The sequence below is a fragment of the Hipposideros armiger genome, unplaced genomic scaffold (assembly GCF_001890085.2).
Source record: "Hipposideros armiger isolate ML-2016 unplaced genomic scaffold, ASM189008v1 scaffold_141, whole genome shotgun sequence".
NCBI lineage: Eukaryota > Metazoa > Chordata > Mammalia > Chiroptera > Hipposideridae > Hipposideros > Hipposideros armiger.
Genome location: NW_017731491.1, coordinates 123,028 through 149,183, shown reverse-complemented (window position 1 = coordinate 149,183; position 26,156 = coordinate 123,028). Strand labels below are relative to the sequence as shown.

The 26,156-nt window shown below is 36.2% G+C and overlaps 1 protein-coding gene across 1 annotated transcript in view; it reads right to left on the bottom strand.

The window, feature by feature from the left end:
- Positions 1-26,156, bottom strand: part of TAOK1 (TAO kinase 1) — a 145,733-nt gene that overhangs the window by 13,777 nt on the left and 105,800 nt on the right. Inside the window, exons 11-18 of the mRNA XM_019650396.1 lie at positions 24,220-24,423; positions 22,269-22,403; positions 16,797-17,033; positions 15,120-15,248; positions 11,913-12,116; positions 10,706-10,945; positions 6,974-7,186; positions 5,901-6,083 (exon numbers count right to left, since the gene is read on the bottom strand). Coding sequence (XP_019505941.1) covers positions 5,901-6,083; positions 6,974-7,186; positions 10,706-10,945; positions 11,913-12,116; positions 15,120-15,248; positions 16,797-17,033; positions 22,269-22,403; positions 24,220-24,423 — 1,545 coding nt within the window. The remainder of the gene's footprint in view (positions 1-5,900; positions 6,084-6,973; positions 7,187-10,705; positions 10,946-11,912; positions 12,117-15,119; positions 15,249-16,796; positions 17,034-22,268; positions 22,404-24,219; positions 24,424-26,156) is intronic.

Sequence of the window (26,156 nt, the reverse complement as noted above, 5' to 3'; positions counted from 1 at the left end):
GTCCCTCTAGCATTCCTTGTAATACTGGTTTGGTGGTGATGAACTTTTTTAGCTTTTTCTTGTCTGGGAAGCTCTTTATTTGTCCTTTGATTTTATTATTATTTTTTTTTTTAGCTGAGCCATCCTGCCACCTGTTGGCAGCTCAGCAGCAGCTCAGCTTGGCCCGGGACTCAAACCGTTGTTGCTCAGAGCTCAAACCCTTGAGTGAGCTCTTAACCAACTGAGCCACTCAGCCGGCCTGTCCTTTGATTTTAAATGACAGCCTTGCTGGATAGAGTAGCCTCGGTAGTAGATTCTTGCTTTTCATCACTTTGAATATTTCCTATCAATCCCTTCTGGCCTGTAAAGTTTGTGTTGAAAAATCATCTGACAATCTTATGGGAGCTCCCTTATAAGTTACTAGTTGTCTTTCTCTTGCTGCTTTTAGGATTCTCTCTTTGTCTTTAACCTTTGCCATTTTAATTATAATGTGTCTTGGTGTGAGCCTGTTTGGGTTCATCTTGTTTGGGACTCTCTGTGCTTTCTGGGATTATATGTCTATTTCCTTCACCAGGTTAGGAAAGTTTTCAGTCATTATTTCTTCAAATAGATTCTCAATCCTTTGCTTTTTCTCTTCTCCTTCTGGTACCCCTATGATGCGAATGTTGTTACACTTGATGCTAACTTATCCCAAAGGTCTCTTAAACTATCCTCTTTTTTTTGTTTGTTTTTTTTCCTTTGGTTGCTCTAATTGGGTGTTTTCTGCTACTTTGTCTCCCAAATTACTGATTCAATCCTTTGCTTCATCTAGTCTACTGGTATTTCCTTCTAGTGCATTCTTCATTTCAGTTATTGTATTCTTCATTTCTGAATGGCTCTTTTTTATGGTTTCTATGTCCTTTTTTTTTTTTTTTTTTTTTTTAGCTGAGCCATCCTGCCACCTGTTGGCAGCTCAGCGGCTGCTCAGCTCGGGCCGGGACTCAAATCGCTGTTGCTCAAAGCTCAAACTCTTGAGCGAGCTCTTAACCAACTGAGCCACTCAGCCGGCCCTATCCTTTTTTTTGAAGATTTTTTTAAATTGGGGGATGGGAACAGCGCTGGGGAATTGGAGGAAGGGGAACAGACAAGTTGCTGTCCTTTTGTTCTTCAGTCTAGTTGTGGAGGACATTGTTTCACTGGCCCAAGTTGGCACCATCATTGCACTCTTCCCGGGTGAGACAGATGAGTTGCCGGCTTCTGGACGGCTGCTCACTGCAGCTGCTTGGCCGCTCACGCTGGCTGCTGGCTACACATGGTAGCCCATGGCAACTCACTGCAGCAATGGCTGCAGCCTATGCCGTCGCCGGCGACTCACAGCAGCCCAACTCCAGGTTGAGCTGTTGTTCAGCATCTTAGCTGTAGAGGGCAGTGTCACTGGCCCTCATATGTGGGATCCGAACCGGGGCCTTCTGGCATCCCAAGCCAGCTCTTAACCAATGCGCCACTCGGCTGGGCCTCTATGTCCTTTTTTATGCTTGCTATCTTTGTTGAAGTTTTCACTAAGTTCCTTGAGCATCCTTATAACCATTGTTTTGAACTCTGTATCTGATAGGTTTCTTGCCTCCATTTTGTTTAGTTCTTTTTCTGGATTTTTCTCCTGTTCTTTCATTTGGGATGTATTTCTTTGTTTCCTCATTTTGCCTGTCTCTCTCTGTTTGTTTCTATGTATTAGGTAGATCTGCTATGTCTCCCACTTTTGCCAGCAGGACTAATATAGTAGGTGCCCTGTGGAGCCCAGTGGCACAGTCTCCCTGGTCACCTACTCTGGGTGCTCCAGGAATGTCCCTTGTGTGAGTTGCATGTACCCTCCTGTTATAGTTAAGCTTTGATTGCTTTTGGCATGTCAGTGAGTGGTATTGATCCTCAGGCTGACTGGATATGGGGTTTGGCTACATCCATAGCTTATGGGCTGCTGTGTAGGGGGCTTACTCCATGGAGCAGGGTTCACCCCAGTGGGATTTGGTGCCTATTGAGATCGCCCTTTGGGTATGCCACTTGTGGGGCTAATTGGGTGGTGCTCTGCTGTGGTCTGAAGCCAACCTCCAAGTGTGTTGGTTCTGGAGCCTTTTGGGAGGGGCTCTGGTGCAGGCCCAGGTCACCCACTGCCTGTGAAAGGCTGGGGAATACCTGGTAGAAGCTACGAAGTGATCAATGGTTAGTTGCTGCCTGCGCTGTACCCGGAGGCAGGTGTGAGTGGCCACACTGGGAACCGAGGATGGCTGCCACTAGTACCAGGTCTGGGGTTGCTCCGCAAATAGCCAGGACACTATGAGGCCTGCTGCTACCTGCCAGTTCCCGTAAGGTTCAGCTGCTGATAAAGGATTCTGTATGGAGTTGGGTATGGCGGGATCTCAGTGAGTCACCTGAGTGGAGCAGGCAGATCCCACCAGACCAATTTGGATTTGGCCATGGACCTGAGAGAGGGCTCACCACAGGAAAGATAGCGCCTGTCTACCGGCTGCTCCAGCAGAAAACACCACAGGGAATTACCTTCCAGCCCTTATCCGAAGCCACATACCTCACTATGACCCCCATATGTCTCCAAAGCCCCCCAAGTCACTGTCAATCTGCCAGAACCCAACGTGAATGCCTGCAAGTGAGTCTGTGCAGGCCCTTTAAGAGGACGTCTAGGTTTCCTGCCACCTTCTGTCCCACCAGGAAGGTCGGAATCCCCACTGTTTTTCACAGCCAGATGATGTGGAGGCTCCTCTTCTAAACACCAGTACTCCAGGCTGGGAAGGCTGGTGTGGAGCTGGGGTTCCTTACTCCTCTGTGGACAAGATATCCCCCACAACTTTTATCCGCCTCACATGGTTTTGGGGCCAGCCCTTTTTACATCTACGCCCCTTCTATCAGTCTCGACATGGCCTCTTATTTATATCCTTAGTTATAAAACTTCTCTTTAGCTAGACTTCAGATGGTTCTCCAGGTTGATTGTTCTATAATTTGGTTGTAATATTGATGTGTTCACGGGATGAGGCAAGCATAGTGTTTATTTACTCCTCCATCTTGGATCATTATCCCAACCTACCTTTTTGAAGCTATATGTGATATTTTTGTGTGACTATTTTCAGTTCCACAAAGAAAGGTCCTGTAAGATGTTCCAATCGTCAATTCTTACTTAAAAACTATCAACCAGGTTGTTGATAATAAATGAAATATTGAGAGAAAATCAAATGAAATAAAACAAAAAATGTCCATTTGTACTTTGGAAATACTGCCACTTTTTATGCATGCATAAAATTCACATGAAATTTAACATTTATAGTTATGTTGTCATCTTGCTGAAATTTTAATGTAAATGAAGTATGAGAAGAGTTGTAATAGGACCTCATCTGAGTCAAGTGAGACTTACTTTGTGGGTGTCTCAACCTAAAGGAACAATTCTTGGTTCATTTGGAGGCTTACAGCAATCTTCAAACAGAATTATTTTTCATCTAGAGACAATATTCACTCTGGTTCCATCTCTATTTGTTTTTAAATAACTGTTTCTTATTTGAACAACTGTTTCTTATTTGAATATTTATGCACAAAGTGCCAAAAATATATGACTGTTAAGGTTTTACAAAGTTTCTGTAGAGGGTACACCGCCTTGGTAGTTGCCAACTGATCCCAAACTGCTTTATAGTCATGCGCTTCACTTGGAATGTAAACATTCGCTCTAAAAATCAAGTGGCAACTCAAAGCACTATAGATTTATCATCCTATTATACTTTTATTAATTTCTTTTTTTTTTTTAGCTGAGCCATCCTGCCACCTTTTGGCAGCTCAGCGGCAGCTTAGCTCGGGCTGGGCATTGAACTGCTGTTGCTCAGAGCTCAAACTCTTGAGCGAGCTCTTAACCAGCTGAGCCACTTGGCCGACCCTTATTATTTTTAATATTAAATAATTGTTTGCATTTTATATTATCAGTAATATTAACCACATTAAAAATAGCAAAACAAAAAAAGTGAACCAATCTACCTATTAATATAGTCACTACTAGCATTACTTCAATTTACTTTAAGTGATTTGTATTTTTTATTTTATTTAACACATCATAATGTTATCATATTCAAAACATTCATATTAATACTGACTTTGTAGCCATCATTTAAATGGCTGAATAAAATTTTATTAAGTGGCTTGGCCATAATTACTTAATTATATCTCTATTTTATTTGGTTTATTTATTTAGAATTTTTATGAGTTTATTTGTGCCAAAACTGATGACATGCCAGGAGCAAGATCTCAAATGTTCCTTAGATCACTATTTTAGATGGTTAGATGTTTTAAAACATTATAAAACATACTATTATTACCATATTTATGCATATTTCCCCCTATATTTTGGTTTTCCTTTGAATTCTCGAAGTCTTAAATATTTAACATTGCCAAAGCTCAATATATACTTCTAAATTACTTTCCAAATGTACTGAGAATGCATGAGAGTGCCACGTCACCTTCACCAATGGGTATCAGTTTTAAACTCACATTTTACTAGGCTTTGTAGAACATGTAAGCTTTGGTTCATATATTGAAATAACTAATTAGCACTGTTTAACTCTGAACCACTAGGTGGAGCTGAAAATATAAACATACTTGAATAGTACCAGTATTTCTCTCACAACACTATTCTTGAAATACTATAGGGAGTTTTCCTTTTAGTGATAATTTTGAAGTATAAGAGACAGAGCTTTAGATTGAATTTTAAATATGAAAGTTGGAATCAGATTTATAAAATCTGTACATGGGACAAACTAGATATTTCTCAAAATTTATGCTTCTTCTATCTTTTCATCTTGAAAGGGAAAAACATAATTGAGATAATTTTTAGAGGCAAGTACCTCTCAAAGAAGCCAGTAACAAAGACAGCTGTGCCGGAGAAATAGTGACATCTTATTTAGGTGGTTTTTTAAAAAGAATATATATTTTAATTTAATAAGGCATTCTATTTTATCACAAGAACTACAGGAAATAGAGGAAAATCTATAAGCCAATGGTCCAGAAACAATAACAACCTTTACAAGGCAAGATCACTATGCAAGTATTAACTTACAATGGACCGATGAATCTGACTATATCAGCTAATGGGAACTTATGGCTCAGGAATTCTCGAACAACGCTCTGTCTGAATCATGGATACAACTGATATTCTACTACTTCTCAACCAATACCTTTCCTCTTCATCTCTCAAAATCTTCTGCCCATCACCCTTTCCCCAGGATACACACACATACACACACACACACACACACACACACACGCACAACTTAAGTACCTTAAAGGATAGAAATGAATTGGGTGATTCTAGTTTTATTCTCTAATATATCTGACAAAGAATAACTCAAAAATAAATAAAGATACATCTGGAAGTAACATTTTCAGTCTGACTTTTCACCTGTGTGGAACTGGTTTTACCTTCCATCCTGTAGTAATCGTCTGCCAATCTATATAGTTCCAGGCCCAGGATATTATAAGTAAAGTATATATTTCTAATCCTTTATCCCTGCCTCTCCCAGGCAATTACTAAAGTTCTTTTTTTCCACTATCCAAGTTTTTTTCCAATCTCCTTAGGTAGAGCTAGGTACACAAATGAAGTAAGGAACATGGAGCCAGACCTACTCTCTTGCAATTCAACTGCCTTCACATAACCCATATTCTTTCTCTAGCAATTCCCACTTAATTCCCTTGATGTTCTCTTGATGTCTAGAACTCATTAATTATAAGGTTCATTAGTGAATCAATAATTTTAAAGAAAAATAAAAACACTACCAAAACTAGAATTAAGGAAATAGGGTATTGTGAAAACTAATGCCACCTGTCAATATGAAAATATATTTATAAAATGCTTCTGAAGAAAGCAAATACTAGCACAATTACCTTCTTTCTATTACTTATACCTTTTGTTCTAAGAGTGCCCTGCGGAGGGAGACCCTCTGTTCAAGCTCCCGAAGCTCTCGGTCGTGCTGGGCCTCAGCCTGCATCTTGATTTTGCTCTGATACGCATTCAACAGCTCCAGTTCCTGCTGCAGCTGCATCTTCAAAACCTGGCACTCTGCTTCCTGTGCTTCATCCAAACGCAGCTGAAACAGAAAAAGAAAGCAGATATATCCTACTGTGAGCTCTCCGTTCATGACCGATGGAAAGCAGGAGTGTGAGAGCAGACAGGCTACTCTTTTGCAGGATACATAATTGTTCTCTCTTGTATCTGAGAGTAAACATCTCTGAAAAAGGGAGGCACAGTAACCAATGATGGCATTATGAAGATAAAGCTATCATAAGCTATTTGGAGGATGCCTGAATAACCACATTTTTCTTAAGAAAAATTTAGAATCTGATTAGGAGATATAAGACTTCGAATCTCTTCTCTCCAATGAAAACAACTACAGAAGAGGGACCAGCAAACTATAGCCTATGGACCAAATCCGGGCAGCTGCGTGTTTTAAATATCCCACTAGTTAAGAATGGTCTTTACAATTTGAAATGGTTACATTTTAAATAGCTATGTAAGTACCCACGTAATGTCCTCAATATTTCCTCCTGACGCCTAAAGCCTAAAATATCTACTATTTGACCCTTTAAGAAAAAGCTTACACAGCTTATATAGATAATATTTTATATTAGCACTCAAATGTTACCATTTGGATTCCCAATATAGTACTACTGTTTGCCCACTGCTTAACAAAGCTGCTGTTCTAATCTTGATAAGCTGTTGGTATGTGTACTAAATACCTGAGAGGTACCAGCAGAGAGCCTATTTAGGATTTCATGTCTAATGGACCAATGAGAATTCTATATACATCATGCCTGCTTTTAAGCAGCGCTGAGAGCAGGAAGAAAATGAACCACCACCACTATTTCCCAAGCTGCAGGATGGCTATCATTTCCAATTAGCATTTTAATTGCTGGGATTTTATTCAGGTGGTAGAAGGAAAGGGGCAGTAATTGTTTTGCCTAAATAAAGCAAACTCACAGCTTGTGTGGACAGCATTTCATTAATGCTGTGGTCATACTGCTCAGCCAAGATGGCTAACTTCCGGGTCTGCTCCTCCTTGAGCCGTTTCAGAACAGCTTTGTGCTCACTCTTTGGTGTAGTCTCCAGTAGATGATTTCTTAATGCTTTGTACTGTCTGGTTTGGATTTTGCACGTGTCCTGAAACTGCTTTTTTATTTGGAGTTCTTTAGACTGAGAAGAAAAAAAATAGAGGTATATACTTTTAACATATGGTATACTTTATGCTTACATGAAAACAAAGGCTCCTAAAAGAAAGGGAGAGGAAACACAAAGGTCAAGTCATGAGGTTGCAGATGCTTTTACACTTGGCTACTGGGTCAAACCATTGAATTCTATACATGTTTATAACAAAAAGTCTAAATCATTAGAATGCCAACAACCTTGTTTATCACTGGACTTCAAGAAATGCTCATTATTTTGCTAGTAAATTTACAGACTTGAATAAATATTAAAATTAGTTTTGATTACTGTGTATATTGATGACAGAAAATGAAATGTCTTCTCATGCATTAAGTGTAGTAGATATAAAAGAACTTTATTGGCCAGACCATATTTTATTAGACTCTGAGGCAGAAAATAAGCATATTTACACTGTTTCTTATCTGAGACACTTTGTTCCAATTTGTTTCAATGACAATCTCAATTTCAACTACATACTCTATGATAGACTCCACAAAAATAGGGTGTTAGTAACTAATAATATTACAATTGGTCTTTATCTTAAGGAAATAAACTAGGTAGTAACATACTTGGTAACAGTTTACTCTTTAATACCACAAGCAAAAATTTAAAAGTCAGTTGAGTTAACATCTTTCAATGTCAAACAAAAGTTATGGGGCAAGGGAGGAAACAACGCTTCTTGGGGTGATGATAAACATGAACTACATAAACATTTCTGAAATAAAATTAACTTGAGTTCAGAGACATAAGAGTTTGGCTTTAGTTTTTGGTTAATTACAGGTTAGACATTCTATGAACTCAGGTTTTAACAAAACTCAATAAGGTGAAATATATTTCTATAAGGTATATTGATCAAGCTTAAAAGTGAGAATATGTTCATTTACTATATTAAGGCAGAACCTACAGTTGAAATTATTTTACCTTAGTATAAATACTGCCAGATGTTAACTAGTTGATTCAGTGGGCAATAAATGCAAATATGACCAAAGTAACACACTTGTCAAGGAAGTGGTTGTTTGTCCTCCCACCTAATACTGCAACATCCATATTTTATATCAACTGAGGCACTAAGTCAGTCATATACTTTTATTCTGTGAAAGGTCAAGGATTGTCTCGCTAGAAAGAGAAACTGTTGGTTTAGCCATGCTTAATAGCACTACTCTTAAATGCTGTCCTTGGTTAAAAAAACTCTTTCCAAGTTAGCCAGGAATGGAACGATGAAATTTAGACATTCTCTTCTGCCTCTGTGTAACAGCCTCCATTCTTTTAAAAGTTTTATGTTAAAAATATTGTGCCAAGAAAACTGTAATCATTCCATATCACTAATCAGAAAAGAACTTGAAAAAATGTTTTCACTTACTGATATTTTTAGTTTGATTGAAAAATAATTGACATACATCACTGTATAAGTTTAAGGTGTACAGCATGATGGTTTGATTTACATATATTGTGAAATGATTATAATAGGTTCAGCTAACATCCATCTTCTCATATAAAAAAATTTTTCTTCAACAAGAAGAGTAATATTTATATCAAGAATAAACTATATCCCTCAATGTGTGACTCGGTGAAAGCAAGATGAACAGTAAGTTAGATGTTTCTACTCATTTAACAATGACAAAGCACAATTTGGATAGCAGATGAAGAAACAAACAGCAGTGTAGCCAACCCATCCCATAAAAATGGTACCCCAACCCCCACAAATCCTAGTCAATTTACTTAAGTGCTCAAACTGAAGCTCCCTTACCCCCATTTAAAGTCTTGGAGAAAGTTGGAAGAGGCAACTGTTACTTAGGTAAATAAAAATGGGATAACTTGGTGTTAAAATCTAGGCTGTTTTGTTCAAATTGAGCAAGTAGATAGATATATACAACTAAGAACATAGTGATTTTCTTCCCTACTAAAGTAACAGAATGATTTCCTAAATGGGAACTCGAGCTCATTTGTCTTAAAAAGAGGGCATTCGATTCAAAGTCTGACTATGACTGTGAAACACTATTTTTCTCATCACTTCCTGTATAGTATCTGTGAAAATCAGACTAGCGTTTACAAGCTTTCAAACTAAAAAGGCTCTAACAACAGGAAACAGGAAAGGTTAAACATTGAATAACTATCCCAGAGAAACGCAGTCACATCAGATTTAAAGTATGACTATAGAAAACTAATAAGCTTTCAGCTTGGTTTACTTCTGGGTGCTGCTAACTTTAAAATCGTAATTCATTTCACAGACATGTTGTTTTAAAAATCTACTCTGTAGCTAAGAGTATATGCCTCTCCACTAAAAAGACAAAATAAATCTGAATGATTATTATGAATTCCAATTTTTCTAAACAATGACTAAGAAGGTTACATAGGTAGTTAACATAAGCTACGCTAACTAATGTTAATTAGCTGTTTGAAGACACAGCAAAGAGAAATTTTACGCAGGTTCACAGGACAGGGTAAAAGCAGCTTTGCTTCGACATTTTGTTCAGGGCAGCTTGTTTGAATGGAATTGGGTGGGAACTGGGGATAGCACTGGGTGTGGTATAGCTTCTAGATTTTGACAGAATTACTTCTGCCAATGAATTTCACTTCATTCCAGGACAGTTATTCAGTTTAGACCAAGAACAGTTGTGTAGTTTAATTATCAAGTAGTTTTAAAAAGGGGGAAGTATTTAAAAAGGAAATACTGTGGGACCTGGGTCTCAGTGGATATAAATAAAAGCTTAAATGTGAAGACATGTACAGATTAATCGAGGTACTAATATGGATGATAGTCTATATAATGCATGGTTTTTGTATATTAAGATTCATGTGACTATATTCCTTCAAATATCCATTACAAGTTATAAACTTGAAAATTTCTTGGAATTGTTAACTCTGGTTCACTTTGGGGAAGAAGGATGGACCAAGTGGCTGGAGGGACAAAGGGGAGAGAGGGAAACCTTTAACTTTATAGCACACTTTGGTATCAATTTCATACCATGTGAATGAATTCCTCTATTCAAAGAAAATACAAAATTTTAAGTCCTGAGATGATTCTACTATTCCTCTTAAGATGAGCATAGACAATGAAGGGAAAGAAGTTAAAAAGGCATTTTTCACTCACTGGCTTCTGTACTGATTAGGAACTTAGTGTCTTTTTTTGGATACAAATCACATTTAGAAAAAATAAGATTCTAAAACTGTATTATTTAGAACAGAGAGAAGCCAACAGGTGAGCATGTTGACATGTATGATAACATCAGCATTGAACATGTGGGTAAATATAAAATAAGAATTTTGATTCTTATTTATGGCGCCTCCTACAGTTAAAAGTTTTGGCCATTTTTGGGTACTGTGCTGCGAAATACATAAGCAAAAGTCTATAGCTACAGACACTCCACATTAAAACTAACCAAACATGCTAAAAATGAAAGAAAAAAATTCATTCAATTTCTTTATGGTAAACATCTGTCTTAGACATATACTGTTTACATGGATGCCTTTTATCCCTTTTCCCTGTCAAGAAACTTAGGTTCAAGTTACCTTCAGGCTCTTAGGCTGTTGTCGAACCTCCATGACATGCTTTCGCCTTAGTTCTCGTTCCCTTCGCTTATTATATTCCAGCTGGTTAGTGAGCTCAGTTTGATGCTGCAACCTGATCAACTCACAGCGCATCTTCTGAATTGTGTTGAGGTGACGGAACTCCAGTTCCTGCATGGACTCATGCTGTCGCAGTAACATGGCATGCTCCAAGTCCTTTTGGGTCTGTCTTTTATTTAACTCCTAATTCATAACACAAAAGACAAAGGTATAATTTACTGCTGTATAATGCCAAGGAACAGAATAACCAGGAAATAGATGTAATCTTCTGATTCAATAATGGATACATAGTAAATATTAGAGTTTTATGACTTCTGCTGTAGTAAATGGGCAATTAGTAGCACAAATTTCCTTATTCTATTCATTTACTATTCGTTAATACTATTTTATGCATAAGCTTAAGACATCAAATCTATCTCAAGAGGCCTAATGTCTTTCCTTCTTTTATTGCTTCCTAATTTTATATTTGAAGAGGGCTCCTAAGTCATCATTTAAATTTCTTCAGAGTATATTATTTAATTGTATTACAAGTAATATACCCAGTCAGAGTAGTGGTTAAGATAATGAGAACAATTTTTTTTGTCATTGGTATAAGAGATTCTACATTGGCCCAATTAATAATTACATGATTATAAAATGTGCTGAATGGTAACATACTTCATGGCACGCAGTGCAGATCAAAATGCATAAATTATTCAATTAATTTTCTCATATTTAAAAATTAACACTGATTTCATTAATGAATTTAATATTTATTAATATAATATTTATTGAATGCCTACTATGGTCCAGATACTAGGGATATAAAGACCTGAACAAAATCTGTAACTTCATATAATTTCCATTCTAGTGGAGAAGAGAGACTTCCTTCAAAAAAGTGTGTGTGTGTGTGTGTGTGTGTGTGTGTGTGTGTGTGTGTGTGTAAGAAAGAGAAATACGTACAAAGAAGGACATTTTAAAAACAGAGAAGGATTTTGTGATCAAGGAAGGCATTTCTGAGGAGAGATATGAAAGAAGGCAGAAAAGAAGTCATGGATATCAGGGGAAGAAGGGTTTAGGCAGCAGGAAATACAAGTGCAAAGGCCTGGAGGTTGGGAAATGACTGACATATTTTCAGGAAAGATGCTGATTTCACATCATTCAAACATACCTCCCTGACAAGGTCCTGCTCCAAGTTATGGCGCCCAAGTAACATTCTTCTCTTGAAGCGACGGCATTCCAGCTCTAGGTATTGTCTCTGACGTCGAAGAAGATTAGCCTCTTCTTCTGCTTGGAAATGCTGTATATTCTCCTTCTGCTTTGAAAGCCACTCCTGTTTTTCTTTTTTTGGAGTGCTCTGGTTTTCATTCAGCTCCTAGTAAGATAAAAAAACAACTCAGTTCAAAATACATAAAAATTAACTACATGAATGTACCATTTGGTTCCTAGTAAATTTAAATAAAAGTACTTTATGTGTCCTCTAACGCTCAGGCAGAGCAATGACCTTAAGGAGGTAATAGTTTCCTTTTCCTTGAATTACTCATGAAGTAGGACAAGAAAAGAGAAATATACACCAGAAAGCATGCATACCTTTTAACTTTGCACAGCGACACTTATGATGGTTCTTAGCTTCAAAAGCACAAAATGATAAGTAAATGAAGTAAAACACATCTTTCTTTAAATCCTTCCTGAGACAGAGGCAGTGCTTTCAGGTAGAATTCATATGTGAATTAAAATTAGGACTAAAATATACTTATGTTTCACTTATTGGTTTGACAGTCTAAATATTGAATTTTCAGCAAAATTATGGATGGACTCAAAGAATTGGAAATTAAATAGAAAATCAATAAAACTACAAGAGAATAGACACTTTCCTTGTGAATGGTATTTAATGTTCAACATTAATAACCACTGAACAAATCAAAACCAGTGTTTTTCTACAGCATTTTAAATATCATCTCATGAACTATCTATTGATAAATGAAAATGCATTTATATAGGGCAAGATGAGAGCATTGATGATACACTCAATGAGGCAAACCCTATAATGCTAATTAATACTAGCATATTTTCAACCTAAAAAGCATCAACATTGCACAGAATATAAATCAGCCACCTTTTAAAGTATGATTTTTCAGAGACTACTAACCTTACGGTCCTTCCCCTGTTATTCAGGAAAGAGACCAATTCTTTATAACTTTAGTTTATAAGTTATTCAAACACATAAAAATAAAAAGCATGTAAATTAGTAGTTCTCAACGTAAGGATGTATGTGTATGCGCACTATGGGAAGAGATAGGGATAACACAGGCACATACATAGAGAATCACCTGGGTACCTTTTTCAAAATCTTCTGCCAAGGAACTTCCCCACTAAGACCCTAGTATGTCCCTTCCTCTAGACAGAGAATCATTACTCTAAATAAATACACACAAATCTGGCTTCTAAAAGAAAATGAATCTATTAGTAGGGCTATAAGTTATATGCCTCATGGATTATCTAAACAAATGTACCCATAACAGTAAAATCTCATTTCACTGGGAAGTGGAGCTGCAGAAATGCATTTTGTTGGATATTTATTTATTTATTTTATTTTTTATTTTTTAGCTGAGCCATCCTGCCACCTGTTGGCAGCTCAGCGGCAGCTCAGCTCGGGCCATGAATCAAACCGCAGACTCTGTTGCTTAGAGCTCAAACTCTTGAGCAAGCTCTTAACCAACTGAGCCACTCGGCCGGCCCTGTTGGGTATTTATTAAAGTTGTAAACCTATTTACAATCTTTTCAAAACTAAAGTTCCAGCGTAGAGTTTGGCTTCTGTATTAGTCATATGAACATATTACAGGTGCCACCCTTTAGAGTTGGAAAAACCTTGTCAATGAAGCTCACTTGGTAGGGTATACACATATTATTAGCAAGTCTTTGTGCCACCAATATGTCCATAATAAGACTCACATACATAATTATAAGGCAAATTTCTACACACACAAAAGCATTAATATCAAAGAGATTACTGTTATCTTATTAAGATAAATTAATTTATCAGTGTGCTAATAATTAATTTTATGGACTAAAAAATTTCAATCACTCTGTAAGAGGGGGTATAAAATTGAGACATATCAATCTTCTGTCCTGAACACCATCCTAAATAATTACCCCCTTTCAGAAGTTGCCTTGGAACAAATAAGGCTTTCTTCAAAGTTAGACAACACGTGCTTTTAAAAGAAGTTCAACAAAGCAGCTAATAAAGGGGAAATGAATATGAAATCATGTGGCCATAAAGTAATAATCAACATGTTCTCCTATTAAAGAAAATGTGATGAGCAAATATGCCCCTTATCCTCACTCTATATTAAAACTGGATTAAGAACAAATTATTATAATCTTCTGAGCCAAAAGTAAGAAGGAGGTGTGGCTTACTTTTAAAGAAAGGACAGGGCTGGCGGAGTGGCGCATTGGTTAAGAACTGGCTTGGGATGCCAGAGGGCCAGTGACACTGCCCTCTACAGCTAAGATGCTGAACAACAGCTCAACTTGGAGCTGGGCTGTCATGAGTCGCCGGTGACAGGGTAGGCTGCAGCCCCTGCTGCAGTGGGTTGCCATGGGCTACACTGTGTAGCCAGCAGCCAGCGTGAGCAGCCAGCAGCCGCAGTGAGCAGCCGTCCAGAGGCCAGCGACTGATCTGCCTCATCGGGGAAGAGCACGATGATGATGCCAACTTGGGCCAGTGAAGCAACCTCCTCCACAACTAGACTGAAGAACAAAACCACAGCAACTTGTCTGTTCCCCTTCTCTGATTCCCCAACACTGTTTCCCTCCCCCAATTTCCCAATAAAATCTTAAAAAAATAAATAAAATTAAAAAAAAATAAAGGAGTGTGTAACTTTTTTTCACACCTCAAATATTTGTATTTCTAGTGAGCCAGTTAATAAGCTTAAAAAGCTATTATAAATAAAATAATTTATATTTTCAGGAGATGACTCTTTTTTGATCCTACTCAACTGAGGATTCTCAGTCCATTACAAGTAAATGATTAAAATCAATATCTTCATTCAAACCGATATATATTTAGTGGCCACAAACAACAGAAGAAAAATTTATCCTGCATAGGGAATATTGTTATAATATCGTAATAATTATTAATATGTATGGTGCCAGGTAGGTACTAGACTTATGGGGGGGATCACTTTATGAGTTATATAAATGGCTAACCACTATGCTGCACACCTGAAACTAATATAATACTGAATGTCAAATGTATTTGAAAAAAAAATTTTTTTGAAGAGAAGAAAAATTTATCTTAATAGTTCTATGCGTTGATCAACGTTGGGTATGGTCAATAATCAGATAATTGGTTTGAAAATTTTTATAAAATAAGTACCTCCTTAAGCTGTTCTTTTCGAAGTTTATATTCTCTTTTCTGGGACTCCAAAAAGCTATTCAGTTCTTTCTTCTGTTGGGCCTGAATATGTTGCTGGAATTTTTTCTCCTCATTGGCCATCACTTTAGCCTATAAGAAATTTTTAAAAGTGGATCAAATTAGCGAAGTAGATATATTTAAAGCAGCAGTTTAATACACATCACTAAGGATACCTTTATTCCCCCAAGAACATAAAATCAGTATAGGCATTACCAAAATAAGAATTCCCCCAAAATTATTAAATATTACTCAGCATCTTTATTATTTGAATTTTAGAGAACCAGTAAAATGGGACTCATCTTTAAAATGTTGATCTTTAACAGGGTCAAAAGTTTTCACCTTTTTCTTTTTTTTTGTCATTTAACAGGAGTATGCCCTCCCCGCATTAAAATAAAACACATATACAATTATCTAAAAAAATGAAATCATGATCTTTTATCTAGATCTACTTGTATGTTAAATAATACATACACCTTCAAATGAAACACCGACCTTCAATTTATATATTAAATAAGATAAAAATGTTAAGTATTATATATGACATATATATATAATTTTATTTCTGATTATGTGATACATATCCATTGTCGTACATTTAGGAAATACAAAAAAACACAAAGAATAAAAATCTTATGTGATTTCAGCACCCAGAGATAATCAACATAAACATTTTGGTGCATACCCTTCCTAATTTTTTCTATGCATATATCTATTTTAAACAAATCTGTAATCATGTTGCACACCTTGTTTCATGAATTGCTTTCCTAAATATGTTTAGTTTCTACCTTTTCCCAAGTTATTAAAAACACTACCCAATGCCCAACCCAACAGAATTCTAAAATCTGTACATCCTTTCACCAAATTATTTCAACATCAAATATTTATTTTCACCATAAATTATTTTGCGACCTTCTCTACTATTGCGAAAACAGTGGTTCTTCTTTTCTTGGGGGAAAGAGTGTAGTTATGATCATGCCTCAATAGGACTAGCCAGACATATTTGATATTGTGTGAATTTACTGAGCAGCTTACATTTTACTTGAAAAATGTGACTATCAAAATAAAATGAAACAGATGCAACATCAAAAACAGAAGTTTTCACATAACAAGAATCCTTAAAAAGTACACTTATCATATGTATGAATGACACTTATTTGTAAATAAAAAATGGGCTAAACCTTAATCTAAATTTCTCTTAATTTATAACCTCTAACATGCTCTGTATAATATTGTAACGATCTTCAATTATTCTGACATAAAAATTCTGCCATAAATTTTAAAATGTTTCCAAAAAATACACACAGAAAAGAATTATGAATGATTTTTTGAGACCTAAACCACCTATCAATGGATGATTTATCAAACTCCTCAAATAACCAGGGTACCCGAGGCCTAGAACAGTTGAATGACTTACCCGTATAACACTATAAAACTGTCAAGTGTCAGGAAATGATCCCATATCCATTGGTTCCCAGACTCAGTGCTTGACATTATACATATTATATAAATATGTCTCCCTTTCCCCAGTTAATTTGCTTTGTTCTGGGGAACAGATACCCTAACATCAAAATGCCACCTTGGTTAATTCTAAGATGATCACAGATAGAATAAATAAATTAATAATAGTGAATCAGCCACCTCTTTTTCCATAGCAGCCTGATGTTTCTTGATAAGTTTCTCCATTTCTGCAGCAAAATTGTTACGCTGAGTTTCAAGATCTTTGTCTAATCTGAGGCGATGTTCGTCCATCTCAGCCTTTAGCTTATTTTCCAGAGTCATCAGCTGCTTTTGATGTTGCCGCCTCATTCTCTTATAGCCAGACATCTGTTCTCTAAGCTCAGAATCTTGCTCATGTTCTTGCATTTGCCTTGTAACCTAGACATACAATGGAAAGAAAATAAAGCAAAAACACTTGTTTTTTCAAAAGCATTTTAGGCCACTCACTATACTATTAATTAAGTAGGCAATTAAACTAAGAGATCCCAGCTAGCAGTTTCCAGATAAATTTCCAGCAGGTCTTTTAAACAAATAGACAAACTGGTTCTAAAATTTATATGGGAATGTAAAGGACCTAGAATAGTCAAAACAATCTTGAGGGGAAAAATAAAAGTTGGAAGATGTACACTTCAGTAATCAAAACAGTGTGTGGTTGTAATGATAGGTTGAATACATCAAAGGAACAGAATAAAATCTAGAAACAAACCCATACATATTTAGTCAATTGACTTTCTACCAAAAAGTCAAATTTAATTCAAAAAGGAAAGTGCTTTTAACAAATCATGCTCAAACAACTGGTTCTCTGTATAAAAAAATAAATAAACTTTGACTCCTATATCATTGTATATACAAAAATTAATTAGAAAAGAATCATTTAACCTCAACATAAAACCCAGAATCATAAAGCAGAAGAAAACAAAACAGAATTATCTTCATGACCTTGGGGGTAGGCAAATATTTCTTGGTCTATACACAAAAAGAACTGACTATAAAGAAAAAAATGTATAAGCTGGATTTTTTAATTGAGGCAAAATTCACATAATATAAAATCAATCATTTTAAAGTGAACAACTTAGTAGCATGTGGTATATTTACAATGTCATGCAACAACTATCTAGTTACAAAACATTTTTATCGCCTCAGAAGAAAACCCTGTATCTGTAACACAGTTGCTCCCCATTCTCCACTTCTGGTAACCACCAAACTGTTTTCTGTCTCTATGGATTTAACTAATCTGGATATTCCATATAAACAGAATCATATAATATGTGACTTTTTGTGTCTGGCTTCTTTCCTTTAGCATGGTTTTCAGGTTCATTTATGTTGTATATCATGTATCAGTACTTCATTCCTTTATCTAGTTGCATGCATACATCATAATTTGTTTATCCATTCATCCATCAATTGATATTTGTGTTGTTTCCACCTTTTGGCTATTGTGAATAGTGCTGTTATGAACATATGTGTACATGCACTTATGTTTTTGTTTTTCTGTTTTTGTTTTTTAAAGATTCTATTGGGGAATTGGGGAAGGGGAGCAGACAAGTTGCTGTCCTTTTGTTCTTCAGTCTAGTTGTGGAGGATGTCGCTTCACTGGCCCATGTTGGTATTATCATTGCGCTCTTCCCGGGTGAGGCAGTCGCTCACCGGACATTGGACGGCCACTCATGGCAGCTGTTGTCAGCTCACAAAGCTCACGTCTGCTGCCGACCAGCCCCACTGCAGCCTACGCCATCACTGGTGACTCACGGTAGCCCAGCTCCAGGTTGAGCTGTTGTTCACCATCTTAGCTATAGAGCATGCTGTCACTGGCCCTCATGTGGGATCCGAACCGGAGCCCTGCTGCTCAGAGCTGGTGTCCCAAACCAACTCCTAACCAACGCGTCACTTGGCTGGCCGTACATGCACTTGTTTGAGTACCTGTTTTCAATTCTTCTGGGTATATACCTCAGAGTAGAATTGCTGGGTTATGTGGTAATTCCATATTTAATTTTTTTGAGGAATAATCAACTGTTTTCCATAGCAGCCAAACCATTTTACATTCCTACCAGTAATATACAGGAGTTCCAATTTTTCCATAAGCTCTCCAACACTTGATATTATCCATTTTATTTTCTTAAATAGACACCCTAGTGGATGTGAGGCAGTACCTCACTGTGGTTTTTATTTGCATTTCCCTAATGGCTAGTGATGTTGTGCACCTTTCACATGTTTGTTGGACATTTGTATATCTTCTTTGAAAAAATGTCTATTCAAGTCCTTTAGCCATTTGTTAATTGGGTTGTTTAAACTGGATTTTAAAACAAAAAAGAAGTCAATCTCTCATCAAGACAATAGTAAGAAAAAGAAAAGGTAAATCACAGATGGGGAAAAATATTTGTAAGATATATATGAGAAATAATACTTGTATCTGGACTATATAAAGAACTACAAATCTATATTAAAAAGATGAAATCTGAATAGGAAATCAGGCAAAAAACTTGAAGAGACACTTCACTAAAGGAGAGATATGAATGAACAATAAGCACATGAAAAGGAGATTATGGTGATATCTTTAGTTATAGGGAAATGCAAGAAAAAAAACCCCACTATGAGATTTCATTTGACACCCACCAGAATGGCTAAAATAAAAAAGACTGTCAGGGCCGGTCGAGGAGCACTGGTTAAGAGCTGGCTTGGGACGCCAGCTCTGAGCAGCAGGGCCCCGGTTCGGATCCCACATGGGGGCCAGTGACACTGCCCTCTACAGCTAAGATGGTGAATGGCAGCTCAACCTGGAGCTGGGCTGCCGTGAGTCACCGGTGAAGGCATAGGCTGCAGCCCCTGCTGCAGTGGGCTGCCATAAGCTACTGTGTGTGGCCAGCAGCCAGCGTGAGCGGCCGGCAGTTGGTGTGAGCTGACAAGAGCTGTCGGGAGCGGCCGTCCAGAGGCCAGCAACCGATTTGCCTCACCCGGGAAGAGCGCAATGATAATACCAACATGAGCCAGTGAAGTAACATCCTCCACAACTAGACTGAAGAACAAAATGACAGCAACTTGTCTGTCTCCCTTCCCCTGATTCCCCAGCGCTGTTCCTCTCCCCCAATTCCCCAATAAAATCTTAAAAAAAAAAAAAGAAAAAAGACTGACAATGTCAAATGTTGGAGAGGATGTGGACAGGCTGGAACTCCTTTTTTTTTTTTTTAATTGGAGAATTGGGTTAGGGGAACAGTGTTGGGAAATTGGGGAAGGGGACCAGCCAAGTTGTTCTTCAATCTTAGTTGTGGAGGGCGCCAGTCGCCATCTGGCTGCGCAACGGCAGTTCATGGCCTCTAAGCTCAAGGTGCTGTGTTACAATCTTAGTTGTGGGTGGGCATAGCCACCATCCCATGTGGGAGTCAAACCCAGCAGCCTTGTATAGAGCGCAAGCTCTATCCACTGAGCCATCCCGGCGGCAGCTCAGCTCAAGGTGCTGAGTTCAGTCTTAGTTGTGAGTGGACATAGCCCACCATCAAACAGGCAATCTTGTTGTTACACCAGCTGAGCCATCCTGCCACCTGTTGGCAGCTTCGCAGCAGCTCAACTTGGGCACAGCATCACTTGGCCCATGTGGGAATCGAAACGGCGGCCCTGTTGCTCAGAGCTTGCGCTCTTAAGCTAACTCTTAACCAACTGAGCCACTTGGTCAGCCCCCAGCTGGAACTCTTATACATTGCTAATGGGAATGTGAAATGGTACAACCATTTTGTAAAACTGTTTGACAGTTTCTTATGAAGTTAAACATACCTATACCCTATGACTCAGCATTTCTACCCTTAGGAACTTACTAATAAGAAATTAAAACATCATGTTCATATAGAGACTTGTACAAAAATATTTATAGCAACCTTGTGTGTAATAGCCCCAAATGGGATTCAAACCAAATGCTCATCCACAGAAGAATGGATAAAAAAAATTGTACTACAGTCACACAATGGAAAACTATAGTAATAAAAAAGACAACACAACGACATGGATGAATCTCAAAAACATTAACTGAGCAAAATAAGCCCAACACAAAGGAGACCGTGTGTGTGATTCTATTTATATAAAATTCAAAAACTGTTAAACCTAACAATAGTGAAGAAACAGAAAAGTGGTGGTCATGAGAATGGGGAACTGACTTAAAGAGGGGTATAAAGGGAACTTTCAGGGATGACAAGAAATTTTATACATCTTGGTTTTTTAGGTGATAGTTAACATAGGTATATACCATTGTAAAAACTCTTCAAACTGAAATATCTAAGATCTGAGCATTTTATTGTATGAAAAAAAATCCAAGGTATAAGAAATTAGACTGAGTTATGGTGTATGGTAAATATAGTGAATAATATAGAGACACTTATCTTTGTACATAAATCTATATATTCTCTGAATTTTTATTTGAAGTAAATGGAATTATTAGGTTTAAGCATATGGATCTTAAGGTTTCTAAATCCATAATTTAAGTGTCCTTATGAGCCAAGTTTTGGGACAGAAGATTTGCTTGGGAAGCATGTAATATATGCCAAGTCACAAAGATGTTTTCCCACAAGCTGGCTCTTCTCTTCTCTAGATATTTATTAAAATAGTCATGAAAAAAATTAAGCAATTTTTGCCACAGGCTCTGTTCAAAGAGTTATTTATATGTTGCAGAATATTAGGAATGACCTGAATTATGGTGTTCCTGATCCCACATGTCCTACAGATTCACGGTCATAGCATGGGATTTATAAAATCTGCTTATGAAGTTGGTAACTCAGATAACTCTCATCTCTTTTTTTCTTTCTGTCATATTTTCCAACAGCCTACTTTTCCTGTAATATCTTAATGTAATTTCTTTCTATTCCTAGTATCCTTTATCATGTTTTGGTCCTACTTATCTGACTGATCACGGTTATAAGTACCCCACTACAACAACATTCTTATACCACCTTTTTTTTTTTTTTTTTTTTTTCTGAGCCATCCTGCCACCTGTTGGCAGCTCAATGGCAACTCAGCTCGGGCTGGGAATCGAACCGCTGTTGCTCAGAGCTCGCACTCTTGAGCAAGCTCTTAACCAATTGAGCCACTCGGCTGGCCCCCTACAACAACATTTTTGTAATGAACAAATAATCCATTTTTATTGTTATTTGGGAAATCAAAAGAGCTACATTGTAAGTATATCAAATTGGATTACCTAACATTTCCCAAACATTCTTCTTCCTTTTGGTTAGCCTCAGTATTTACTTATTGTTAATTCTTATGTGGAAATAACATTTCTTCCTGGTACCTAAAACTGACTTATTATTTAAAGATCAAACAATTTGTTTTATAAATACTTTCTTTATGCCCTGAATTAAAATAATCTGAATGCCTACTTAGTACCTCGTAGACTTCTTAAGCATTTAATATATTCTAATATGTTAGTTATTTGTGTACATGTCTTGAAGACATTGTTAGTTTAACACCTCTCAGAGTGTTCTGTATAATCTTTCTCATAATAGTCACTTAAATGTTAAATGAGCGTTCTGCAAAGTAAACCCCAAATACAAAAAAATAAGATATAATTATACTTGAGTACAGATGCCGAGGTCCAACATGAAAAATATATTTCTAATTTGAGGAGGTACATACCAGTGATGCCGTCCGTATGGTAGCAAAGTGTTCTCGATTACGATAGTGTGATTTATGACGAGAGACTTGGGGCGGAGATTGTGGATCTGATGCTCTTGTTCTAGGATCTCCCTCTTCTCGGTAATTTTCTTCCTCCTTGACAAAGAAAGAGTCAATGATATCTGAGGTAAATGGAGTGCGTTTGAACTTTCAAAAATATTAGTTTAAAGACAACTTGATCAACAAATCTCAAAGATATAATTTTAAAGGCAAATTAAAAAAAATTTTTAAAAATTCAGAATGCTGGCATTTTATTTTCAACATAATTAGAATCAGGAGACATTATTTCCTCAGTGTATGCAACAGCACACAGATTCAGGATAAGGAAATGTATAAGGCTAGATTTATATCCTACTCATTATATGCAAAATTGAAAAGCTTTAATATAACTTAAAGACAAGATGATGAAACACAGGTCCAGTATTTTAAACAGCAGTAATAAAAATTAATTACTCTAAGCCTCTTGGGTTTTAGAAGCAATACTATCGCTTAAAAATATCTCATAATACTTCTGCCATTTGTCCAAGATAAGTAATAAAAAAATCATTGTAAATATTTTAGGAACTGAAGTCTTTCCTTATACATTACCTTAGTTCATTAACTGAAGAGGAAGTCAATTAAGTAGCAACCAACTAATTATGGGACTAATCTTTTCTATTGCTGATTCTATTGTCTAAGAATATATAAAAATTAAACATGATTTTGCTCTGAATAACACTATTAGTTAACGAATCATTCCTAATAACTTTGTGTGTGTTATAAAAAAGATTATATATATATATATATATATATATAATTTTCCATTTTAGCCATTTTTTAGAGTACAATTCAATGGCATTGATTACATTCTCAATGTTGTGCAACCATCACCATTATTTCCAAAATTTTTCCATCACCACAATTGGAAACTCTGTATCCTTTAACAAACACCCTTCATTTTATCCTCTACTCAGCCCCTGGTAATCTCTAATCTAATTCCTATTTCTATGAATTTGCATATTCTAGATATTTCATATAAGTGGAATTATACAATATTTGTCTTTTTGCATATGGTTTATATCTATTAGCATAATGTTTTCAAGGTTCACTCATGTTGTAGTATGTTATCAGAATTTCATTCCTTTTTATAGCTGAATATTCCATTAGTTGTATATCCTACATTTTGTTTATCCATTCATCTGTTAATGGTCACTTGGGTTGGTTATACCTTTTAGCTAATGTGCCTTCTAACATTTTAGGTAATACATTAAGCTGTAAAGTTAAAAAGGAAGCATTCTTATTAATTGCTAAAAGTAGGTACCTGACCTTCAAATATTTTCAAAAAAATTAAAATTTTTGCACGCCAAAGTATAAAGAATAATGTGGCAAACACCCGTATTTCTTTCTGATACCCAGAATTTATAATTTTCTGCAACTACACTCAGTTTTAGTTCAGAGATATAAACATTACGGAAAATACAAAAGTCACTTTTTTTTTTTTTTAGCTAAGCCATCCTGCCACCTGTTGGCAGCTCAGCGGCTGCTCAGCTCGGGCCGAGACTCGAACCGCTGTTGCTCAGAGTTCGTACTCTTGAGTGAGCTATTAACCAACTGAGCCACTCAGCCAGCCCACAAAAGTCACTTTTGATCATCACACATCCTAACCCTTTCTCCTATTCCCTAACGGCAACCATTACCATGAATTTCATGTGTATACTTAGTATTTTTAAATACTTTATTTTCCATCTAAGTAACTTCAAATAATACACTGTACAATATTTTTGTATTTCCTTCTTCTAAGATTTAAAAATATTCTTTTTCTATTCTCAAAACATTAGTTTCTGAAACATCAAAGAAAATCTCTTAAACTAATTAGATAAAGAAAATTATTTACCAAACTTGAAATTTTTTTCACTGAAACCCAAATACTCACAGGTTTTAAATGGATAACAGAACTATTAGACATCACTGTGTGGTCTCCCTCCATCATGTCTAGTTCACTCTTGTCATCTGCGGCATCTGGAAGACTGTTAACACTACTGCTTTGGCTGCTGGCACTGATGGACATACTGGGAATAGACTGATTACTTCCAACACTATTCACTGTTCCTGTCCGTCCAACACCATGATCTTGTTCCTAAGGGAAAAGAGTATTAGGTTAAAATATCTATTATTTCTTTTGAACTCTTGACTAGAATTACCTTGCACATTGCTTGGCATATGGTCTTTAGAAAGTCAGAGGTCTATCATAGAAATTTCCTTTATTTGTCAAAACCAGGAAGTTTACCAACTGTTACTTGACAGTAAAACAAATAAAAATGACCAACAAGTAAATAACAAAAAACCCAAATGACTGTGTAAAAAATTCACCTCATCAGTTTTGGGTTTATTTCCAAAATGTAGCATTTTCTCTAAATTGTTTGACATTTTTTGAAATCCATTTATACCACAGATCTCATGGGATATATATAGAGATTCTGCTCATTTCTCAATGATTCCCATGGTTAAAACAAGCCCCAAACATTTTTTTAAAATCCTGTAAACAACCACATTTATTTATTTTTTATTGAAGCCTTTTATAATTATATTTCCCTTTCTTCCTCAGAATATAGTCTCTAAGTCTATCCTCTACCACCAAAAAAAAAAAAAGAACATTAATTCCTATCTGTTTTTGTGTAAATTGGAAATTACATATTACATATATATTTAATCATAATCATAAGAATGTTTTTCTGAAGTAACAGGCAAGCAATGGTATCTGGGCACCAACATTATAGTAGTCCTACCATTATCAAAATTCTGTAAGATATGCAGAATTTAATAAATATAGATACATGGTGTACACACATACACACTTTTCTTATATCCTTAGCCTAACAGAGATGCTATTATAGATTTGACTACATTAGAACTTTATTAATTTTACAATTTTACTAAAGTATTTCATATACTTAAAATAGCCCCAATTTTCTAATGACGATTATAAGAACTAAAAAAGTAAATACAAACCAAAAAAATCCAAAACTTAATTTAAGGAAGTCTTGTATTTTATAGTTCATTAATTATTCAGTGCTATTAAAAAGAAAAGTTACTACTGCTCCTGGTTTTAGAATGCAAAGTGATCTCTTTCACTGGAAAGCAATATAAAAGAATCACAGCTTTGGAATTCTGACAAGAACAAAGAAGAAAACTGAAAATATTTAGAGTGAAAAAAAATACTGTCACAAATAATAAGCTTTATATATATATTTCCTTGTAAGGAAGATCTTTAACATTTCAATTGCAAATTTGCATTTCTGTTCTCCCTAAAAGGCAACATGGAAAGAACTTGGCCTTGAGAATGAGTGACATATGAATTTAAACCTTCAGTGAATTAGTTAACCATTCTGAGCCCTGCTTTAGTCATCTGTGAAATGAGTATTTTAGAACTGTGTAGATGGAATGAAATTGTGAAGAACAGAAAAGAACCTACTCTGGTGACAGAGAACGTTTGGTAACTTTCTAATGACTTCTGAGGGAGTGCTGTCACCTGCCAGAATCTATCATTTCAAATACTTCCAAAAGTGTGTCCCATGGAATTGAACAATTGAACAATTGAATCAGGTAAAAAAGGGTTCAGTGGCCAAGAAATTTGAGAGGGACTAGATTAAATACAGTTGAACAGGTTTCTTTAATAAAAGACTTTGCAGAGCTTTACTATGCCAATATGCACTTTGAAGGAGTTGGGTTTAAATAATGCAAAATCTTTTTTCCCATCTGGGATCTTATAGGACTAGTATTAAGAAAACACAATCTGGGAACCATTGATCTAAAAGATCCATGGCGCTTCATATCCTCTGCCCATTTTTTAATTGAGTTGTTTGTTTTTTT